Here is a 19933-nt window from a genome sequence, read left to right on the forward strand (position 1 = left end):
TCGCTGCAAGACAAGCAGTGACAGCACTATAAAACAAAACCTTTAAATGATACAGGTGATGTGCTGTCTTCACGGCCCCTTTAGTAACAAAGTTTTGCTAAAACACTGTTTGACCTTTGGCTGTGCAAGAACCAAAGTTTTCAATGTAGGGCAATTACAGCAACAGCTTACCTGGTAAGCATCCTCAAGTAAACCCGTCGCCAAGATATTATGGATGAATCTGGCCAGTGCCCTCGAGAAGTCTTCATAGAGCTGACCCAGTGAGGCCCCAAACAGGAGTCCTATTGTGCCTGCAAAAGGCCGTAAGAAAGATTCTCAAAACCACCAGGAAAATGGCCTGAAGTACCTCAACATAGAGACAGTTTCCAGAATGTTTGACGTGCTGGAGAACATTTGAATGCATTCATGGCAGAATAATGGAAGACTAATTCACTAATAATGGAAGACTAATTCATGAAGACTAATGGAATTTGCATTCACCACTGAACCAAGAGATGCCAAAAGCAGCTGAGCGAGTACGAAGGCCAGCACACAAGGTTCCAACACTGCATCGCTCTCAGGAGGGAGCAGTGACAAGACATTGCCATTGGGCAATGCTGGGGAACTGTGGAGCAGGCCCGAAATACAGTGAAAAACTAATACACTAGTATCACTAATTTCCCCCAAAAGAAAACTAAATCTGGAAAATGATGAGACCATAAGGTACAGTCTTTGTAAAAACTTTCAAGGCCATGCCGAAAGTGCACAGGCCGCAAAAAATTCACTGCACAAGCTTACGTCTCGAGCGAGACAAACGTTTTATGCCGAAAAGCTAGAGAGAACACCTTTTGTTTTCTTGCTGGAATAAAATAATTGACACAGTTAAAGGTTAAGCTTATTCTTTGAAATCTTTCTGGTCCAGAAGGCTTACGCTTCGCCTGGAAAATTTTGATAGAATGTACATTTCCAATGCCTTGAACAGGTTTTTATTCCTAACACACTTTGCATGATCGCTATAAGGGCCACGGCACACTTGTGAAAGGAAGGAGATATGGCTCTCGCTTGGCCCACAGCTGTACCTTCGCAGCACACGTTTACACAACATATCGTGTTTTTGAGTAGCTTTGCCATGGCTTGTCATGTCACTTTCAATATAACATTGCACCTCTCAAGCATTAAAGGGACACTGAAGTGAATTTGTCAAGCTGCCGTTTTTGCTTGCACTGCGTAGACTGGCTCAAATTAGCACACTTTTCATCGTTTATCCGGTTGACAAATCGGTAATTATTTTACCCAGCGCGAAATAAGAAAAACTAGTATGCGCGGTTTGCGGCGGCCGCACCAACTAACGCTGTGACGTTGGGAGGAGGGAGCACCGTGATTGGACGATGCCCAAGGTTAGCAATCAAACAAGTTTCGGTTTCGGTTTCGGTTCTGTAAAACACAACCGATGGCGTTGTTGGATGGGCATTCTCAATATCTCAGTAATCATCGTACCGCGCTTCTGCCATGTTGTCGGCTGTAAAATGCGTAAGATAAGCCTCCCAGGACGGCTTGTAATCGTAGCATTCACTAGCCGAGGCTTACGCAGTGCATGAACGCCCTCCGCGTCCCCGCAGACGCTCAAATGCCATGCGCTTTTCCCCCATATTTGTAGCTTGCCTCACTCATGCCTGTATCGTAAAAAGCATGTTCGCACCAGGCCAAGGGTCTGTTGATTCTGGCCTGTGCCCACTGCCCGCAAGCAGTCGGTGCTTATGGCAACAGCACGCCAATGAGAACTCGCTAGCGCGCCAGTGCCAGCCTGCGCGCGTTCTGTGAACTAGTTCGTGGAGCAATGAACGTTGCGGCCCAAAAAAAGGTGAACTCAGTATAGAAAAGGAAAACGAAAAAGTTAACTTATAAAAAAAGAAAGCACATACCCGCGGGGATTCGAACTCGCGACTTGCAAAACACTTGCGATGACATACTTAGCGCTCCAGCCCACTCAACCACGGGGCGGGCTTTGCTGGCCTTGGTAATATAAGGTATATATTGTATAACCAGTTTACACTTTTATTTAGTTTTGGCATTTCAAGCAGCTTAGGTGACTATTTGTTGTTTTGCGCTCGTGCAGTAAGCATCCCCCAAGATTCCACAATATATCACGTCTAGCAATTGCATTTCTTAGACGGAAAAGCGTTCGCAGATGCGTAGTCGTGCTGCTGACCGCTGTGCTTGTTCGCCCAGCGCAAAAAAGTGCTTCCCGCACCCTATTTTTACGCTGTACAGTAAAAATATCAGTTGATTTTATTTCCTTAGTACCTATATTGACTTCGCTGACTCTTCTCCCGCCTTCAAGAGGCCTTATATTTTCCTACTGGCGTACCAGTCAGCGAAGCGTCGCATGTGCGCTTGTGCAGCGCTTGTGTGAAGCGACCTTGACTTGGAGCTAGATACAGTGTACAAACTAACCAAGTAAACAAAGGCACATTCTTCCATTCACAAACGTGTCCTAGCTTCGTTTCAACTGAGCGAACGAATTGCCACGACCCGTCGGCGGCCGGCGGACGAAACGCTGGGCCGACTGACTCTGTCTGAAAGCCGGGGAGCCGTGCAGTAGCGCAGCCAATTGCGAGCTCGGCTCCTCCTGACGTCACACGAAAACGCCACAGAAAATGGGCGAGCGTAAAGAGAGGAGGACAGCATTTTCGAATTAATTTTTCTACTAAATAAAATCGCGTAAATGCGCCCAGAGCGGTCGAAACATGGCCTGGGGACTCCGGACTACAATTTGCGCTAGTAATCCCGCAATGTTTACATATCACTTCAGTGTCCCTTTAATTACTACTAATAGCGGTGAATCGTAAGCGGTTCCATTATCAAGCAATGCCCCATTTCAGGAAGCCCCAAGATAGCCTATCGCTTGTTAGAATCGATTGGTGGCTTCATTTAAAAGTTTTTCTTTCTCTGCTGTTTGTGCGTTTGTCTGTGAGCAACAATAAAAGAAGCAATTGTAAAATGGAAGATGATGGCTTGGCCGATTTAACGATGCCGAAATGGCCACGCTCAGTGATGGTGTTGCGGAGATAGTGCTTTCAAAAACTGTCATTTTATTTCGTCCACTTGCACAAATATTTTGTCACCATGACTGATACAACTGTTTTTTTATGTCACTTTGCAACGGTTTTAGGCAGAAAAACTTCGAAAATGCACAAAATACGAAACAGAAGCCTAATATGTTGCTTTAGAAAAAAAAAGACGACGTTTTGGTAATTTGGAAAGCTGTGTTTTCTTTCCCCTTAATGAGAAGCCCTTGCCTCTATCAGGGCCTGTGAAGCTTACTTTGAGCAAACAGGCCTAACACCTGCACCGTTCAGAGAAAGGGAGAGAGAGGAAAATATCTTCTCTCCAGCCCATCTTATACACGATGAGAAGGCATAGTCAGTTCAATTTGCTCAAATGAAGTCAAGTGTTTTGCACAGTTTTACGCTCCAGGCAGCCCCTTCACCCAGTGACTCACTTTTGCACGTTTCACGATCCAAGTCTTTGATGATCCCTGCAAGGATGACCATTTGTGGCATGCCAATTCCAGACCTAAGGAACGTTGAAGGAGACACCAAGATCTGTGTTACAAGAATGAGATTAAGAAGCACAGAGAAAGCCTGAGGCAGCAATAGAGGTTGCCTTACTTCAGGTAGCCTTGGACCGGCTCAAAGTTCACCAGGTACGCATTGACGAAGTTCAGCACTTTTGTAGCCAAAATGATGTACTGAAACATAAAAAGAAAAGGCAAAGCCAAGATATTATGCTTAGTGACAAAAAAAGGTCACCAGTGGTGGCACCAGTGGCAAGGAACCATTTCGAATGCCCATTTCAAACACTGAAGTTTAATGAGCTTTTTTTTTTTTTGTAAAATTAGTTCCAAGCAGTGCATCAAAAAACCAATTCTCTTATTGCACTCACCAGGGTTCATAGTATTCGAAAATACAAAGATTATAGTTTTACGGCCAACACTGTTTCGTCTATTGTTCCTCCAAAAATGACTAATTATCTCTAATTATCTTAGGAACTAATTGACTGACTGAAAAAATAATGGCATATTTGAAATTGGTGATTGATTGATTGATTGATTGTGGGGTTTACCGCGCCGACGCAACGCAGGCGATGAGGCGCGCCGTAGTGGAGGGCTCCGGATTAATTTTGACCACCTGGGGATCTTTATCGTGCGCCGAAATCTCGTACACACGGGCGTTTTTGCTTTTCGCCTCCATCAGAAAAGCGGCCGCCGCGGCCGGGAATCGAACCCGCGACCTCGTGCTCAGCAGCGCAACGCCTTAGCCACTGAGCCACCGCGGCGGGTATATTTGAAATTGGTGGGAAAAAAGCAGCAAGACTGACAATTTTCACAGAGTTTACTTAAAAATTAAAAGAAATTTTTTTAAGAGTCATGTCCCCCATTAAGTATCGCTTTTGCCCTTGACACTTCTCGGTGCCTTAACACGTTTGAAGGACCGAATGTGTGCTGAAAGGGCACCTTTTTTGTGAACTTGATGCTCTTTTCCGCACTCAGAATTCTCAAGAGAGTGCTAGCTGGGATACCCTACCAAGCGGCAACATTCTTCATTCTCGCCGATGGAGACGGCATTTAAAATTGTGCGGCTGTCTTGAAAAGACAACTTTTCGTTTTCTGGCAGCAGAACTCATCACCGACGAACCCATACCACAGACAGCGGTGGACGCACGTGACTACACGTTGACAGGATGGCCTAGCACCTCAAAAAGTCTCTAACCAAAACCACACTCACACGTGGAAACGCACAATAGTTTGCGGTAGTTTGCGATAGTTTGCGGTATACGTAGAAAAAAAAAGGAAAAAAAAAGTGAAGTGTGGCTACTCTTGCTACCTGGTGTGGTGTCACACTACACAAGCAAAACCAGAAGTAGATGCTACGTTAGCCACGAAATGGCACCAGCTGCTCCATTCATCATCATCATCATGACAAATTTCGTTTTTTGACGATTCTAGACATCTTCATTGCTACTGGCTCCTTACATTAGTGCTAGTATTCTCTAAATCAGTAATTTTCTCCTGCCTGGACGCGGGTTCGATTCCCGGCCACCGCGGCTGCTTTTATGGTGGAGGCGAAAAGCAAAAACGCTCGTGTGTACGAGATTTTGGCACACGTTAAAGATCCCCGGGTGGTCAAAACTAACCCGGAGCCCTCCACTACGGTGTGCTTCATCCCCTGCGCCGGAGAAATCAATCGATTGATTTCTCCGGCTGATTTTTCAGTAAAAGTACAAAAACAATGAATGCTCAGCTTGCCGACTTCGTTATATCAAGGTTACCCACCGTTCAAGGTTACCCTTCACATTACACAGAGGTCGCAAACACAAGAGCTTCAATGGGGGTGGCAATGGGGAATTGAAAAATTTCGTTAAATTGAAGAATTTGTTACATAGGAGTTCGTTACACCCAGGTTTAACAGTAGTGATATAGTTAGAAGCAAACTAGGCAGGAACGGTTTTATGAATTTGCGAAACCTCCTGTACAGGTACACGATGCATTTTAAGCCCGCGAGTAATGAACTAACGTATTTACTCGCGAATGATCACACTTTTTTTCAAAAAAAAAAAAGATGCAAATTTAGGGGTTTATCATTACGCGGGGTAAATTTTTCGCGAAAAATATTTGACCACAGGAAACGCAACAAGTTGCGGGTCAATAATTTTACGATAGGTGTTGTCAGGAACATAATAAAAAAAAGGGTATAAGGCTTACCTTTGCAAAAAACGCACACATCACATGAATGGCACACAGACATTTTTATGAATTATTTCGCATTCAATCACGACCTCTCATTTGGAAACTTCAAACTGTGCTCACAGACGGGAGGGGAAAAAAAAGCGACAGAACGAGCGCAGAGGGGGAAAAAAAAAAAAGACGTGACGGGACTTGGCTAGACTTGGCACATGTACGACCTATTGCTCAAGCTAGTTGCGGGTGCGATCATTACGCGTGTGCGATAATTATGCAAGTAAATACGGTGTGCCCCCCCCAAAAATAACCCTTTCGCTGTCACTGACGTACCGGTACATTCTCCATTGTGCATTCAAATATTTGCGCTGAAGCATACTGGGACTGTTCCTGCCATCTGTCGAACCTTTCTAGAAGCTCGTATTTCCCCCCCCCCCCCCCCCCCCCCCCCCCCCAGATATTGGTATGTATATTGAAGAGTAAGGAGCGACCTCGCCCACCCTTCGTTGCTGTGGGGCGTGGTCGCTCTGCGCTTTACTCTCTCTTGCTAGCATGTGGCGCGCGTGCAATTATGGGTGCAAGGGTTGTTCTACCATCTGCCGCAGGTTTGTAGGTTTTTTATTCAGTTCACACATCTGCTACAGCGGGCCACTAATGCCTCTCCAATCAACGAAACACGACTTGATCGCAGCTTTCGCTTGCTCGCTGCATCCTCGCTTGCCACTGTCAGCAGCAAATGAGGCCGTTGTATCCATGTTGTATCCACTTTCCATCTCTATCTGCCTTCTCGATTTCACAAGGCGCCATTTCTGTGCGTTGTGCGGGCTGCTGAAAGTGCGCCCTCCGTACACACGCTTGCTTTCAGAAGGCTGACCACGCGGGCCCTTCAACCGTGGACTGGAGCGATGGCTTTTCCAATTCCGAATACGAACCGAGCTCAGATTCGGATTAGGAGAGTTTGTCATCCGAGGGATGGTTGATAACCAAAGCGTCAGATTCTGATGATAAAACGATGAGGCCGTGGTCCCGAAAGCGTGCCCGGCAAACCGAAAATATGTGGAATAAAGGCGATTTCTCACCCACGCTGTTTCATTGGGTTTGTTAAAAATAAAACAAAACGCTCTAAGACTGATGTACCCCTGTTGAGCTTACGTGGGACCAGTAACAAAACTGCCATATTCTATGAAGTGTGCCAGTTGTGTGGAAAATAAAATTACATACGTCTAGGAAACGAGCTGCAAAGAGTTACACCACAAACTGTTGCTCCAGTTGTTCCAACCCATTTGAACCTTCTGGATACTAGTTGCACTGACCTATAGAGCAAATGAGTAGCTTTATAGTGTCCCGTTTCCACTGGTAATTCTTTTGGACAGCCTGGTGCTACCCCACAGTGCTCAGTCAAATCCTTTTGAGCCTATGTTGACAATTGCAGATCCTTGAGATTCCTTATCCCACCAGCAAGCCTAAGCAGCCAAGCTGGCTCGAGAGCCTGTGGTCAAGTAAAAAAGCACAACCCCTCGTGCTTTCAGCTGTGACCGTAACAAGCCCCGTAGGGCGAAAGTACCCCCACACGCAGCGTTTCTGCCATTCCCCAAGCGAGGAGGCACCCACCCCATGTGGCTCCTCCTTGTCCGGTATGAGCGGCCGGCCATCCACCAGAGATGCGACACCCCGGCCCTCGGACTCCTCGGCCTCGGGCGCCCCCTGGGGCTGCAGCTGTCCCGGTGCTGGGCTGTGCTCTCGCGGAGCAAGGGTCTCCTCGAACCAGTGGCCCAGAATGGGCTCACTGTCGTCGTCTGCAAGGCACAGGAGAGACGCAATGCTGGGGATCGCCCCACACTGCAAGCAGCTCAGGCACTGCACGACCCTGCCGGGTTAGAAAGCCTTTAGGCATGGTAGTTACTGAGAAGGCGGTTAGTGCAAGTTGCATGTCACGCTTCACTAACGTCCCGCTTCACACCGATACCTTCGGAACATTATTTTATACATTGAATTCTGGCTATGTCCAACTATTTCACAATCCCCCGAAGGGGAGCAATTCTGAGTGTTGTCAGTTTCAAAGTATCCACGACGAGCAATCCCCGATTGGCTGAAGACAGGTGACGTGTACGGCTTCGGCCTTGGGACCTTTCTCTGTACTACAACCCAACTGTAAACATGCGTAAATTACTGCAATAAACTTGGACTTGACACAGATGTGGTGCAGAACAAGCAAGGTGGGACACATTGTTTTGTGCGCATGTCAGAGGCACGGAACAGCGTCATGACTTACGAAGGGACGTGAAATGGACAAAACTCAAAACTCTGCCCCAGGTTCGACAGCAGTAGCTTATTTCCACCTCAACTTGGTTCCAGGAGGAATAAAATGAAGCAAGAATGCAAGCTCCGATAACATCAAGCTGTCCAAATTTAGGACGCCAATTTGAGTATAAATTCTCAACCACGGCAGGTTCACTTAGGTGCGATTAAACAAGAAACCGTATAATTCAAGGCAACAATCTGACTGCGATAATGTTCGTCACCTTCATCAGCGCTGCTGTCATCCGATGAGCTGAAGTCCTCTTCATAGAATGTGTTGGAGTCGGATGTGCTGAAGTTGTCCCCATCTGCAGGGTGCTTCTGAATCCGCTTCAGCATTCCCGCCTGGAGAGAGAGAGAGGAGTGAAGGCCCTGCAACCTTTCCAGCAGATCTCTCTGAAATGTTCACCAGTTAGCTTTTGGCAAGATGACTTTCTTAAACATAAACATTGTTCACACATACGTACTGCCCAGCCTCCTTGTGAACTAAATTAAGGTGGCTATTTTCTTGGTAAGCCACATTGCATCAATTGTTATCCCGTGCCCTGGTACTACCCCCATTTATTTCCAGCTAAGTAATGCCCAGTCCAAATGAACTGAGTTTCCTATAACTAGCATAGTAACTCTTGCGTCTTCTTCTTGGTTCCATTTCAAAACTAAACAGACAAACGCTCTGTCTGTCCGTGTATCTGTGTGTCCACAAGCGAGTGCATGTGTGTACACTCAAGGCTTATATGGCTGCCGCAAAAAACAGCTCCACGACTGGTGCGCCAAAACTATGTCAATCACTTGGTCTGTCAGCCATGTCCCCCTTTTTCTGTTTGCCAACTGTGTGGCCTGCCCTGCCAAAGATGAAGATTAACTAACCTTCAAGTTACCGCTTACAGTATTTGCTCACACACGGCTATGTTAAAACATGTTTGCGCAATAATGCACCCCTTATACCTATAACCAAAATTACACTTTGTCTCCTCTGCATGATAAACACATCACATACTTTCTTTAGAAGAAAATGATGATGTTAAAATGTGCAGTGTGTGCCTGCCAATAGCATCAGGTCGAAAACGGCACTCCTGTGTCTTACAGGGCAGCCAAGTCCGCCACTGCTCTTAAAACAGCTCCTTTTAATTTTTAAGTAAACTCCGTGAAACTTGCCAGTCTTGGCGGCTTTTTCCCCACTGATCTCAAACATGTTTTTATTTTTTAGACAAGACAATAGACATCCATTGGCCGCTGCAGAGTCATGAAGAAAAATTAGAGGAATGAATTTCTCGAAGATTTTGTTTCACAGAACAAGTGGCACCATCTACACCAAAAAAAAGGAGCCCGCCGCTGCAGGTGAGGCAAGGGAATTTGCCATTGCACTGGGAATGTTGACATATTAAACACAGCCACAAGTTTGTGTTGTTATTCTCCGGGAATCCGTGACATGGCGTGTTCAAGCCGTTCTGATGCCCGTCGATAAAAGCAAGATGGAAACAACAATCTATCGCGGAAGTTACACATTCCATGTATTTCATGTGTTTGACCAACAACGAACAAGACAAGGCAGGACAAGACAATTTGGTGGCACCAGTGGCAAGGAACCATTTTGAATGCTCATTTCAGCCACTAAAGGTAATGACTGTAAAATTGGTTCCAAGCGATGCATCAAAAAACCGATTCTCTTGTTGCATTCACCAGGGTTCATAGTATTCGAAAATGCAAAGATTACAGTTTTATGACTAACACTGTCTTGTCTATTGTTCCTCCAAAACTTACTAATTATCTCTAATTATCTTGGGAACTAATTGACAGACTGGAAAAATAATGGCATATTTGAAATCAGCGAGGAAAAAGCAGCAAGACTGATAGGTTTTACGGAGTTTATTTAAAAATTAAAAGAATTGTTTTAAGAGCCGTGTCCCCCCCCCCAAGAAAAGTGTGAGCAAGATGGAGACACAGATAACATAGCACCGTGCACAGCAAGCTGAAGTTATAGTAAAGGAGAAAAACTAGTGCCTCAAACAGTAACATGGTTACCCAATGGCACGTCATGTGGTGTTCCATTGTATCTGAGCACTGGTCATGGCATAATATTTAGGGGCGCTGGTCTAGCCGGTTCATGATTAAACGATTCTAGCATTGAAAGTTAGCGTTCATCCTGGCTCCACCACCACTGTCCATGTTCTTTTTTATTTCACCTTTTCACCACATTGGTCCCGAAATGCGCGCCCAACTTTATTTAGCTTAGTTTGGTGATTCGGCAAAAGGCCAACCTTACCAAAAGAAAAGGCGGGCTCAGACTTCTCATCTGTGCTACTCTTAGGAAGGAACAGGAGCTTAACCCTGGCTATTCATGAATTCTCAAAACACTGAAATTTTTGGATACTGAAACTTTGATCAAACCAAATATTCTATAATGATTATTGAATATAATATTAAAAATATTGGCAAATACCATATTTACTCGCGTAATGAACCCCTTTTTTTCTAGAAAATTCGGCATGAATTTGGGGGGAGGGTTCATTATACGGGGAAAAACTGCGAGAGATTTTTAGAAGTTGAAATTTCATACAATAAAGTTGCTCAGAGAAGCTCTGTTAGAGCCTTACCATTTTCGTAAAAGCACGTAGGTAATTATGTAATCAAATTCCTTTTTTATTCCCAACAGCTAGTCATATGGAGCTGCCCTCCTCACTGAAGTCTCTTGTGGCTTCACATTTGTTGTCGGCCCACAGTGCATCGTCTTCCGTGCCGTCAAGGCACTCCAAAATATCTTTTGCGACACAAGGACACCAGGAAGCTTCCCCTGTTCCCCACCCAAAAACCTCCCGTTTTCACCCGTAGCGTACATGCACTGGGTCAACACTGAAGTGCCATCCAGCCGCGCGGTTTCCATGCATGTGCAACAACGCATGCTCCACCACCTTCAGTTAAAAACCGGCTGTGTAGACCATGTACTGGCCCATCATACGGCGTGCACCAGGAGCACAAAAAAAGGTCGCAACACTGCTGAACAACAAAACCACGGAGCGTAAGGCGATGTCGCAGAACAGCAAGACCAGAGGAGTGCGGGGTACGTTTAGTGCTTTGTTCGCAGACCACCAAAACCAGCCGGAACAGTAAAGAGCAGGGAAAGAGTGCGGAGTACGTTTTGTGCTTTGTTCACACGCCACAACGTTTCTATGGCGCAAGAACGTTTGTTTTACGTTCAGCAGGTGGCGTGCCGCAAGCGCACAATTTTTACATTGTGAGCCACGGTATTCGCACTCACGTCTCCGGCTACTGTTAAGATTTCTTTTTGTTGGAATGCGTTTTTAGCATTTCTGCATGAACTGTAGCATGATATCAAGTTACTGTGGTCGTCTACGGCATCAGCAACTATGCTGAGATATTCCCACTGCATTTTTTATTCAATGTGAAAAAAAAAGTAAATTCTCAAGAAGAAAAGCGGGTGGAGGGTTCATTACGCAAGTGGGTTCATTACGCGAGTAAATACGGTACATACCGATAACAGTGCTCTACTGATGCCACCCCATTTTTTAAGCAGCAAAATTTTCACAGCACCACGCAACCCCTTTCCAGCATACATTCATGCTTAAACTGAACTGAAGTGTTGTAACAATGGCAATGTCCGAAGCCACAAAAATTGTGGCTTGAAATTTAAAGGGAGCAACACTTCATATTATTGACCAACCCTGCTACTCACCATTTGTGTTACGAGGTGCACCATGACCCTCTCAATCGTCTGCCAGCAAAGCGGTAACAACACAATAATTTCACCCCCCCAAGCAATTCGTGACACCATAAATTAAGCGACGGTGACTTTCCACCTGACGTGCTTTTTGGTGGCACTGGCCACTCGTTCCATTCAGGTCCTTCTGGACCCACTGTGCATCCCAAACCAGCTGAGGCCCCCAATGCGGGGCCGGACTCACCTTGCGGTAAGAGACCGAGACGAGGTCGAAGAGCAGGCCTGGCAGATTAAGCTGCATGAGCACGCGTACACACTTCCAGGCTGAGAAGGGGGTGTTGATGTTGCCCAGGAAGGTGAGGATGCGCTCCTCAGTGGGGCCCCCCTCTCGGGCCCCGTCTTCGGCCGACGCACCGGCCTCTAGCCGCAGCTCGCCAAACACGCTCGTCAGCAGGCTCAACACCTGGTTGGCCAGGGCCACAGGCAGCACACCAAAGCCCTGCTGGCTGCACGCCCAGAGAAACGGGAGGAGGAGACTGAGGCACCGCTCCTGGCCCTTTCAAACGTGCAGCGCCCATCTGGGAGCACCCCGTAGCAAGCAGCATGCACACACCGAGGGAGGAGGAGCAAGAAAACACATCAATGCTGCGAAAAATCGGCCTGATGTCAGTCGTTCTCTCTGCTCTGAACAATATCAAAGCTAAGAGTCAAGCTTCCAGCAGCCTGCTGTTCCACCATCCCCAACGAGCACAGAACAGCAGAACCAAACTATCAGGCTGATGCCAAGAAAAGCAAACAAGTGTAACAAACAGCAATACAAAACAGGAACGCTGGGCAAGCTCTTAGATTCCTTGGTCCTCTTTTCGCCCCACTGCTTTCATCAACCCCTATGACTGGTGGCTTTAGACAACACCTGCTATCGCAGAGGTTCTACATTGTACACCGCTTACAATGCAAGTCATGAATGCATTGAAAATCTGCACTTTAAGTGGTGCCACCCCTTAACTAGGGTTCAGCGGTTTTTTTTTTTTTTGCTTAAACAAACAAAAAAAAACAAAAAAAACTGCCAAATTTACTTGGCCGAGTTTGGGTTTAACAGTTGCAAGAGAAATAAATCCTAAATTACGGTCACAAATTTCACTAAACAGTACCAGCATTCAAACAAGGGTGCATCCACAGCGTTTCTTGAAGAAAATCACGTAAGCGAGTGACATCACCACTGTCACCAAATGTCAACCCAAATCTGACAGCGCTTGCAAGGCTATGCATTTTGCTATGCCGCTACGACTGCTCTTCATTGACATCAAAGTTAACAACATACACCAATTGTAAAGCCCTGAATTATCACCACAGATGGAGCCCGACCTACCCGACCGTCACCTTACTGCCTGTTTTCACACGAGCGGAACGCTATTCAGAACTAAATGAAAGAAAATATGTTTGGCGACATCATATAACCCTGGGCTGCTGCAGCTGCACATGAAAAAAAAAAAAAAAAAAAAGAGACGGCACATGTAAAGAAAAAAAGAGGGCATATTAACCCTCTAAGGGTCAAATTTTTTACTGATATGAATCCTTCAGACAAGTCTATTTCACAAAAAAATTGTACCACCCCACCCCACCCCATTCCACCCCAACCCAACCCGAACCAAACCAAACCACAAGTTTTTCAGGATGACCATAAAGTGACAAAAAAAAAAGCATTTGTGATGTTACACACATGTGGATTATTCATGAGTAACACAAGAAAAAAAGAAGGGGGAGAAGTGCAAGAAGCACATCAGTTTTGCAGGCGCATGAAACGGAAGCGCCCGGAGTACGAAACCGAATCTAGCCGCTACGCGCACGTGCGTGACTGGCTGTGCAAGTGATAGCTGGCGCAGCGCTGTAGTAAAGCATAAAGAAAGAAAACAAGAGGCACTGGCGCAAGAAAGAAATTTCACGTATTTCTGCAGTGTGGCAGCACATGCCAAGCAAGAGAAATGATCGAAAAAGGCGAGCTTTTCAAACATACAAGCGATGACGTACATGCACGTAATTGATCATATTGAAGGTGTTTGCAGGGGACATACATGTACAGTCGCCCAAAAATGAAAGGTGATCACGCAAGTGTGTGGCCTTCACTACAGGGTGCGGGATCTAACACCACCCATTGGAAGCGTCGGACATGCACAATCTGGGCGAAGGGCGCGAGGTTGCATGTTCTAATATGAATTTGAGCATGCCTCGAAGCATGCACCGTTCGCTTTTGCACACTGAACTGAAGGCCACTCGCTCGCATGATCACCTTTCATTTTTGGGCGACTGTACATCATTGACCCTGAAAGGGTTACGGTTCTGCAATGACTGCCGACAAAAAGGAAGTGTGCCCGCTACAACAAATCGATATCCTGGACCACCTCGCCATTAGAAATATTTTCCTTCAATTGACACAAGGACCAGGTATTGCCAAATTCAACGGGACAAGTGAGGCTGAGAATACAGCGATTATAAATGCCAGACAGGCTGCACAGATTCAAGGTGATGCCATTTGGGCTGAGCACAGCACCAGCAATGTGCTAGCAGGGGCCTCAAGTGGCACACATGCCCTTCTACCTCGATGACATTGCTGTATTTGCCTAGATGCGACAAGTACCTTTCAAGGATAGTGTGGGTACTCGAGGCCGCTTCACATAAGAGGAGTTTTAGGGTCGAATCCATGACAGGAGTTTTGGCCAACCCGGAGATGATTACAGCAAGCTTTTCAAAGCCAAAGAACAAAAACAGTAGGTGAGGATTTCTCGAACTGTATGTGTACTACCGGCACTTTGTTGAAAACTTTGCACGTACTACTGAGCCACTCACACAATGGAACAAAGACAGCCCCCTGTGTTGCTGGGATTCCACAAGCATCAATGCCACCTACAATGTCTGCCTGTGCTTGCTCAAGATGCCACAACGGCAATGCACACGGACACAAGTGATGTACGTTTGGCTGCTGTCCTACAAAAGAAACCTAGCTGTGAGACTGTAATCACACTTCCTTTGAGCAAAAGTGCCTTGCTATTATATGGGCTATTTCGAAATTTTGCCGATATGCTGAAGATTATTCAGGACGGTAACGGGCCATCAAATTTGATGGTCACAAAATCTGAAAGACCCCTCTAGCTGACGCAGGTAATCGAGCCTGCATCAGCAAGAATCCCATGTTACCATCCTCTACAAATATGGTAGTAAACATTGACGCCAACTGCTTATCACACACACCTGTAGACCCAGCACCTGCGGACTCAGAGAAAAATGATGCGCTATTTGGCATTGTGATGGAGACAATCATGCCGCACAACTGAAGGTCAGCATGTTTAACCACCACAAAGGACCCAACGTCGACATGCCACTGGCTTTGAAGTGCAACTTACAGGCAGGTTGAGAGTGAGCGCTTGTCCCATCGTTCTTCCAGTGTTGTTGCATAAGTCGCGCTCTAATTTTCAATCAACTTACAGGCCTATTGCCTCAAAAACTCCTTTTAAAGGGGCTATGCAGACAAAATTCAAGTTTGTTTTATTTGAAAGATTTAGTGTTTTATAGTGCCCTCAGCACTTGTCTGGCAGCAAACGATTATTCACTGAGAAATTACACATTTAAGCCAAAATTTCAATTCTCCCGCTAAATCGTGTGTTTTCGTGACGTCGACGATGACATATTAAGAGCAGGGCCTTAAAACTAAAGATAGCCTGCTGACCGGGGCTGCTACCATCTCATAGACGACCGTTTGGTTATCTTGTTTATTACAGACTTTCATAGCTGGCGCTGCAATAATGCTGAAGTGCCAGTGTTCACACTTTGCCTCTGGCCGGACTTCTATACCTGCCGTATTTTTATTAGGGTCCGTACTAATCATTTCCTAAAACGTAAGCTGTGAATCGACAAACACGGTCATGTAAGTGACCGCGCCGCTTATGTCAGTTGGTCAGTGTTGTGTCAGAAAAGTCCAACGCGTCTGACGGAATGAGCTAGTGGGTCACATGGCCATTCCCTTTTCTCCTATTTATGTAGCTTGTTCGAGCGAAGTTTACGTTAAAAGTGGTGTTAGTACGGTTCTGACGAGGCAATCTTTTGAATGAACCAAACTTGTGATTTGTCTACATCCGTACGTGTACTGCAGCGGTTTTCCGTCCCGCAAGGTCTTCGCCGTACGGGTACGATTTCGAGCATCCGTTTGAAATTTCGCGCTATATTAACGATGCATGCTCCCTGGGAGGTGCTGCCACCTCCTGGGACTTACAAGAAGTGTTTGAAATTTGATTGTGCTACCTTCTTGCGGTGAAAAACAGAACTCTCTGGCTTCGGCCGTGGCCTCCGCGATCGGCTACCGGCGGCGCGCCGGCGCGCCGCCGGCAGCAAATCGCGGAGGCCACGCTTCGGCGCGTTACGGCGTCTGTACGTGTCAACGCGTTTCGTGGTTTCAGTTTCGCCACGTGATCGCATCGGAGGCGCGCGAAACTTGATCGGTGCTCGCTATCAGGGGCGGCGGAAGTTGATTTCGATCTATATTGGCGCTGCTCTTATCTTGTTTATTACGGACGCTCACTAGGTATTCTTGCCCTCCTTGCTTGGAACTGAAGTAACCTAATCGGAGACTCCGTTGCGGGGGCGGTGGAAGTTGATTTCTATCTATATTGGCGCTACTATTAGCTTGTTTATCACCGGCGCGCATGAGTTATTCTCGCTCTCCTCGTTTACTGGGTTGCCTTCGAGTTCTTCAGATGCACGGCAAAGCGGCGATATGGCCCAACGAACTGCCCACTCTGATGACACCGACCGCGATGACTCTTCTGACTCTGAGTTTGCTCCTTTCACTGAGTCTGAATCGGAAGACAGTCTTTCTTCGGAAGAAGACAGCTAATTTTCAGACATGCACTTTATGCGTGCAGACTGCGATAAGGCACTGTGCGTAGACCCGTGTTTCAAGGAATACCACACTCTGAAATACTATTGAACATTTTCCAGTTCTAAGTGATGCTGACCCAAAAATACTATTCCTGATAATTTTTTACCATTTAATCCTGACTTTAGACATTTTGTATGTTCCAAATCCGCAATAAACTAATTTGACCACCAGGGAATGTTTTTTTCAAAAAAATTCGACCCTCAAAGGGTTAATCATGAACAACTTCTTTGACCCTAAAACTGGAACGAAGTACCTCCCCGTCATCCCCACTGGCCTACGTGATGAAGTTTTGGAAGCATGCCATTACAACCAGTCTTCTGGGCCCCTAAACCCAGCAAGCACACCCAGCCCCGGCTTACATATCCTGTCACCCACTGTGTACATAGCTGCCGCCAAGACCCACTGCACATCTGCAGCTTTTTGTCACCACATCAAGACCCTTACAATAGACTTCCTTGTCCCATTCCTGTCAGAAACTGCAAACAAGAAGCTAACTGTAGCCACAGACTACCTGACATGCTTTGCACAAACAACTGCCCTTCAAAAAAGGATTGCGTAAGAAGCCACAAAATCCTTTGTCCACCAAGTTGAGCTACGACATGGCACCCCTGAAGTTGCCATCACAGACAGTGGAACGCCTTTTGCTCCACAGCACATGCAACCAGTCTTGCACTACAGCAACGTGGACCACCAAAGCACCACGGTGTACCACCCCCAAATAAAAGGACTAACAGGACCTATGTACGTCGCTAAGACACGGGACATCATCCTCCCCATACAATACAGCTATCCAAGAAACAGAACAGATAACTTCATTCAACTTGTTGACAATGTTCGATGCAATGCTATCACACATAGAAGATGATCTTATCAACTTTCAAGGATACCAACAGGCCGGCAGCTTACTTGTACTGTACATGCTGATTTCCACGAGCCACTGCGCCACCAGTTACAGTGTGGTAGCAAAGCCGCCTGCTTTCACTGCTGTGCATAAAACCCCTTTTCCAGTTGTGCGCAGATGAGCGGCGACGGCCGCGCGGCTGTGGCTGCTGCAGCGGTGGACAGCCATGCAACTCAGCTCCCTTACAGGAGCTGTATACAGGAACTCCAGAGTCTATACCACAGGCCAGCAAGTGGTGGACCACAACCTACAACACCTCCTGACAACGTGGCCTGAGCGAGAAGCTTCTGCTATGATATTTCAGGACCATACAGATTCAACGTGTTGGCTAACTGGCCTACGAAATCGTTCACACAGTGACTGCAGGACACCTTGATGCCCAGCTATCTTATCCTGTGTTTCAAGTGCAGTGCCCTTTTGTTCCTTCTGCCATTAAGATGCATCCAGTAATCCTGTTTCATAAGAAAAGGGTATAACCCACTCATCCCTAACACAGGTTTTCTGGTTTGATCAACAGTGTTCTCGACTGGCATACCGTATCTACCCGATTCTAACGCGCACCCGATTTTCCTGGCAAAAAAAAAAAAAAAACAAAACGAAAAAACTTGCACCTTCGATTGTAACGTGCACGGAACTTTGTTACCCAGAAAAACGAATGCGAGAGAAACGGCCGATTTATTTCCCGAAGTAATCTCACCCATCTTACTCCTCGTCGCTCTCAGAGAGCTCCTTGTCGCTTTCCGCTGACCATAACATCTCATCCTCGGTGCCATCAAGCGCATTCGCGGTGCCACACTTCTGAACGAACGTTCAACCATGGTCATGGGATCGTGGCTCACACCTCGCACGCCCATCCCGTGAGCTTCTCCAGAGGCGCACGCTTCAGCCGACCGCTCGTTTTGAACGCGTGAGTGCCACTTGTAAGCCACTCGTGGAAGTGGCACGCCGTCGTTGCTGCTGCTGCCATTGCTGTTATCAAGCACTCAAGTGGAATGATTTGACGATTTGTGTGAACGCCGATAGAAAAGCCTAGGCGCCTAGGCTTCCTCCGTCCGAAAATTCGTTGCTAAAAGCTTTGGCGCCATCTTGAGATGGCGATAGCAATGGGTGGGATGAAATTTCTGCTGTTTCGGCAGTTTCGGTTTCGTATCCGATCCTAACGCGCATGCAATTTTTCTGCCTATTTTTCCCGAAAAAAAGTGCGCGTTAGAATCGGGTAAGTACGGTATTTCTGGGAAAGATTGCACTGCAATGCGTGTGGATGCAGTGCTGCACAGATTTGTTACATTTGACTGTGCATGTAACTTTGTTGATTGCTTCTTCAACGGTAGTGCTTCCTTCTTTAGATTATTGTGGAAGACAAGCTTGCTCCAAAAAATTTTATTTGCTACAAAAACCTTGTGTCTTTCTTGACTACGTTGCAGTACAAGGCAAAAATGTGATGCCAATACTCCTTTAGCAACATACGGCACATCTACAAAGAAAAGCAGCAGCAGAGAAGAACCCCTCGTTATGCGCATGCCCGTCACGCAACCTGCTTTCTTAACACTTTCCTGCCCCCTGGAAAAGCAGTGATCTTGGGTAGTCTAGCAAATAATTTTTTCCCGGTCACAAAAACTATGCAACATGTGAGTGTATGGTATCAAATTGTAGAATAAATTTCCTCTGCAGTGGTAATTCTATCTAACAAATTTTTATTTGAAAAAAAAAAAGAAGAAAGAAAGAGCTGTACAGAGAAGTTTTGCGACAAATAAGAAAATTAACAAAAAGTTCGGTGCTGCTCCACACCGAAAAAAGAAAAATTTTAGGATATACATTTTCTACATCTATCAGTGCACAACTCCTGCAAAATCCAATGCCTAACTGTAAAATTTCTTGACTTACAAAAAAAAAAAATTAAGCAAGCTCACACTAATGTGCAAGACTTGAAGGTAGCTGTACGCAACCTTCACAACCATCACAAAGGTGGTCGCAGACGACTGCAGCCGATTTGCTTCTTTTTCGTTCCCACAACCACCTTTAGTCCATCATTGTTGCTATAAGTGTGAGCTTCCTTCATTTTTTTCAAAGTGATAATCATTGGACATCACCTTGGGGGGGTGTATGCTACTACGTGTCTTTCTCGTTCCAAGCAAGAATTTCCTCGATTAGGGCATACTCTGGAGTTATTTTTTTGCCAATCTTTGCCAATCTCCAAAAGTGTACCGGTATGCTTGGCTTGCAAACCGGGATGCTGGGCAGTCGCCACTAGGCATGAACACACGAGCGCTCAGCATTCTCTTGGTTTTTAACTACCGGGTGGCCGCCGCAATCTTGGCCAATATGCTTGGCTTGACAGACATGCACCGGGGACGCAGGGCAGTCGTCGCGAGGCACTCACACACCAGCGCCGCAGCCTTGGCCAACCTC

General features: G+C 46.3%; 1 protein-coding gene across 5 annotated transcripts in view; it reads right to left on the reverse strand.

Moving 5' to 3' along the window:
• The window catches only part of Poe (E3 ubiquitin-protein ligase-like protein poe), a 278680-nt gene that overhangs the window by 220608 nt on the left and 38139 nt on the right, over nucleotides 1-19933 (reverse strand). For all 5 annotated transcript variants that reach the window (XM_077682762.1, XM_077682782.1, XM_077682776.1 and 2 more), the window contains exons 10-15: nucleotides 11938-12199; nucleotides 8242-8362; nucleotides 7331-7515; nucleotides 3651-3730; nucleotides 3482-3555; nucleotides 172-290 (exon numbers count right to left, since the gene is read on the reverse strand). In XM_077682762.1, coding sequence (XP_077538888.1) covers nucleotides 172-290; nucleotides 3482-3555; nucleotides 3651-3730; nucleotides 7331-7515; nucleotides 8242-8362; nucleotides 11938-12199 — 841 coding nt within the window. The remainder of the gene's footprint in view (nucleotides 1-171; nucleotides 291-3481; nucleotides 3556-3650; nucleotides 3731-7330; nucleotides 7516-8241; nucleotides 8363-11937; nucleotides 12200-19933) is intronic.

Source organism: Haemaphysalis longicornis, unplaced genomic scaffold (assembly GCF_048455015.1).
Source record: "Haemaphysalis longicornis isolate Haplotype H1 unplaced genomic scaffold, Haemaphysalis longicornis Haplotype H1 scaffold_1, whole genome shotgun sequence".
Lineage (NCBI taxonomy): Eukaryota > Metazoa > Arthropoda > Arachnida > Ixodida > Ixodidae > Haemaphysalis > Haemaphysalis longicornis.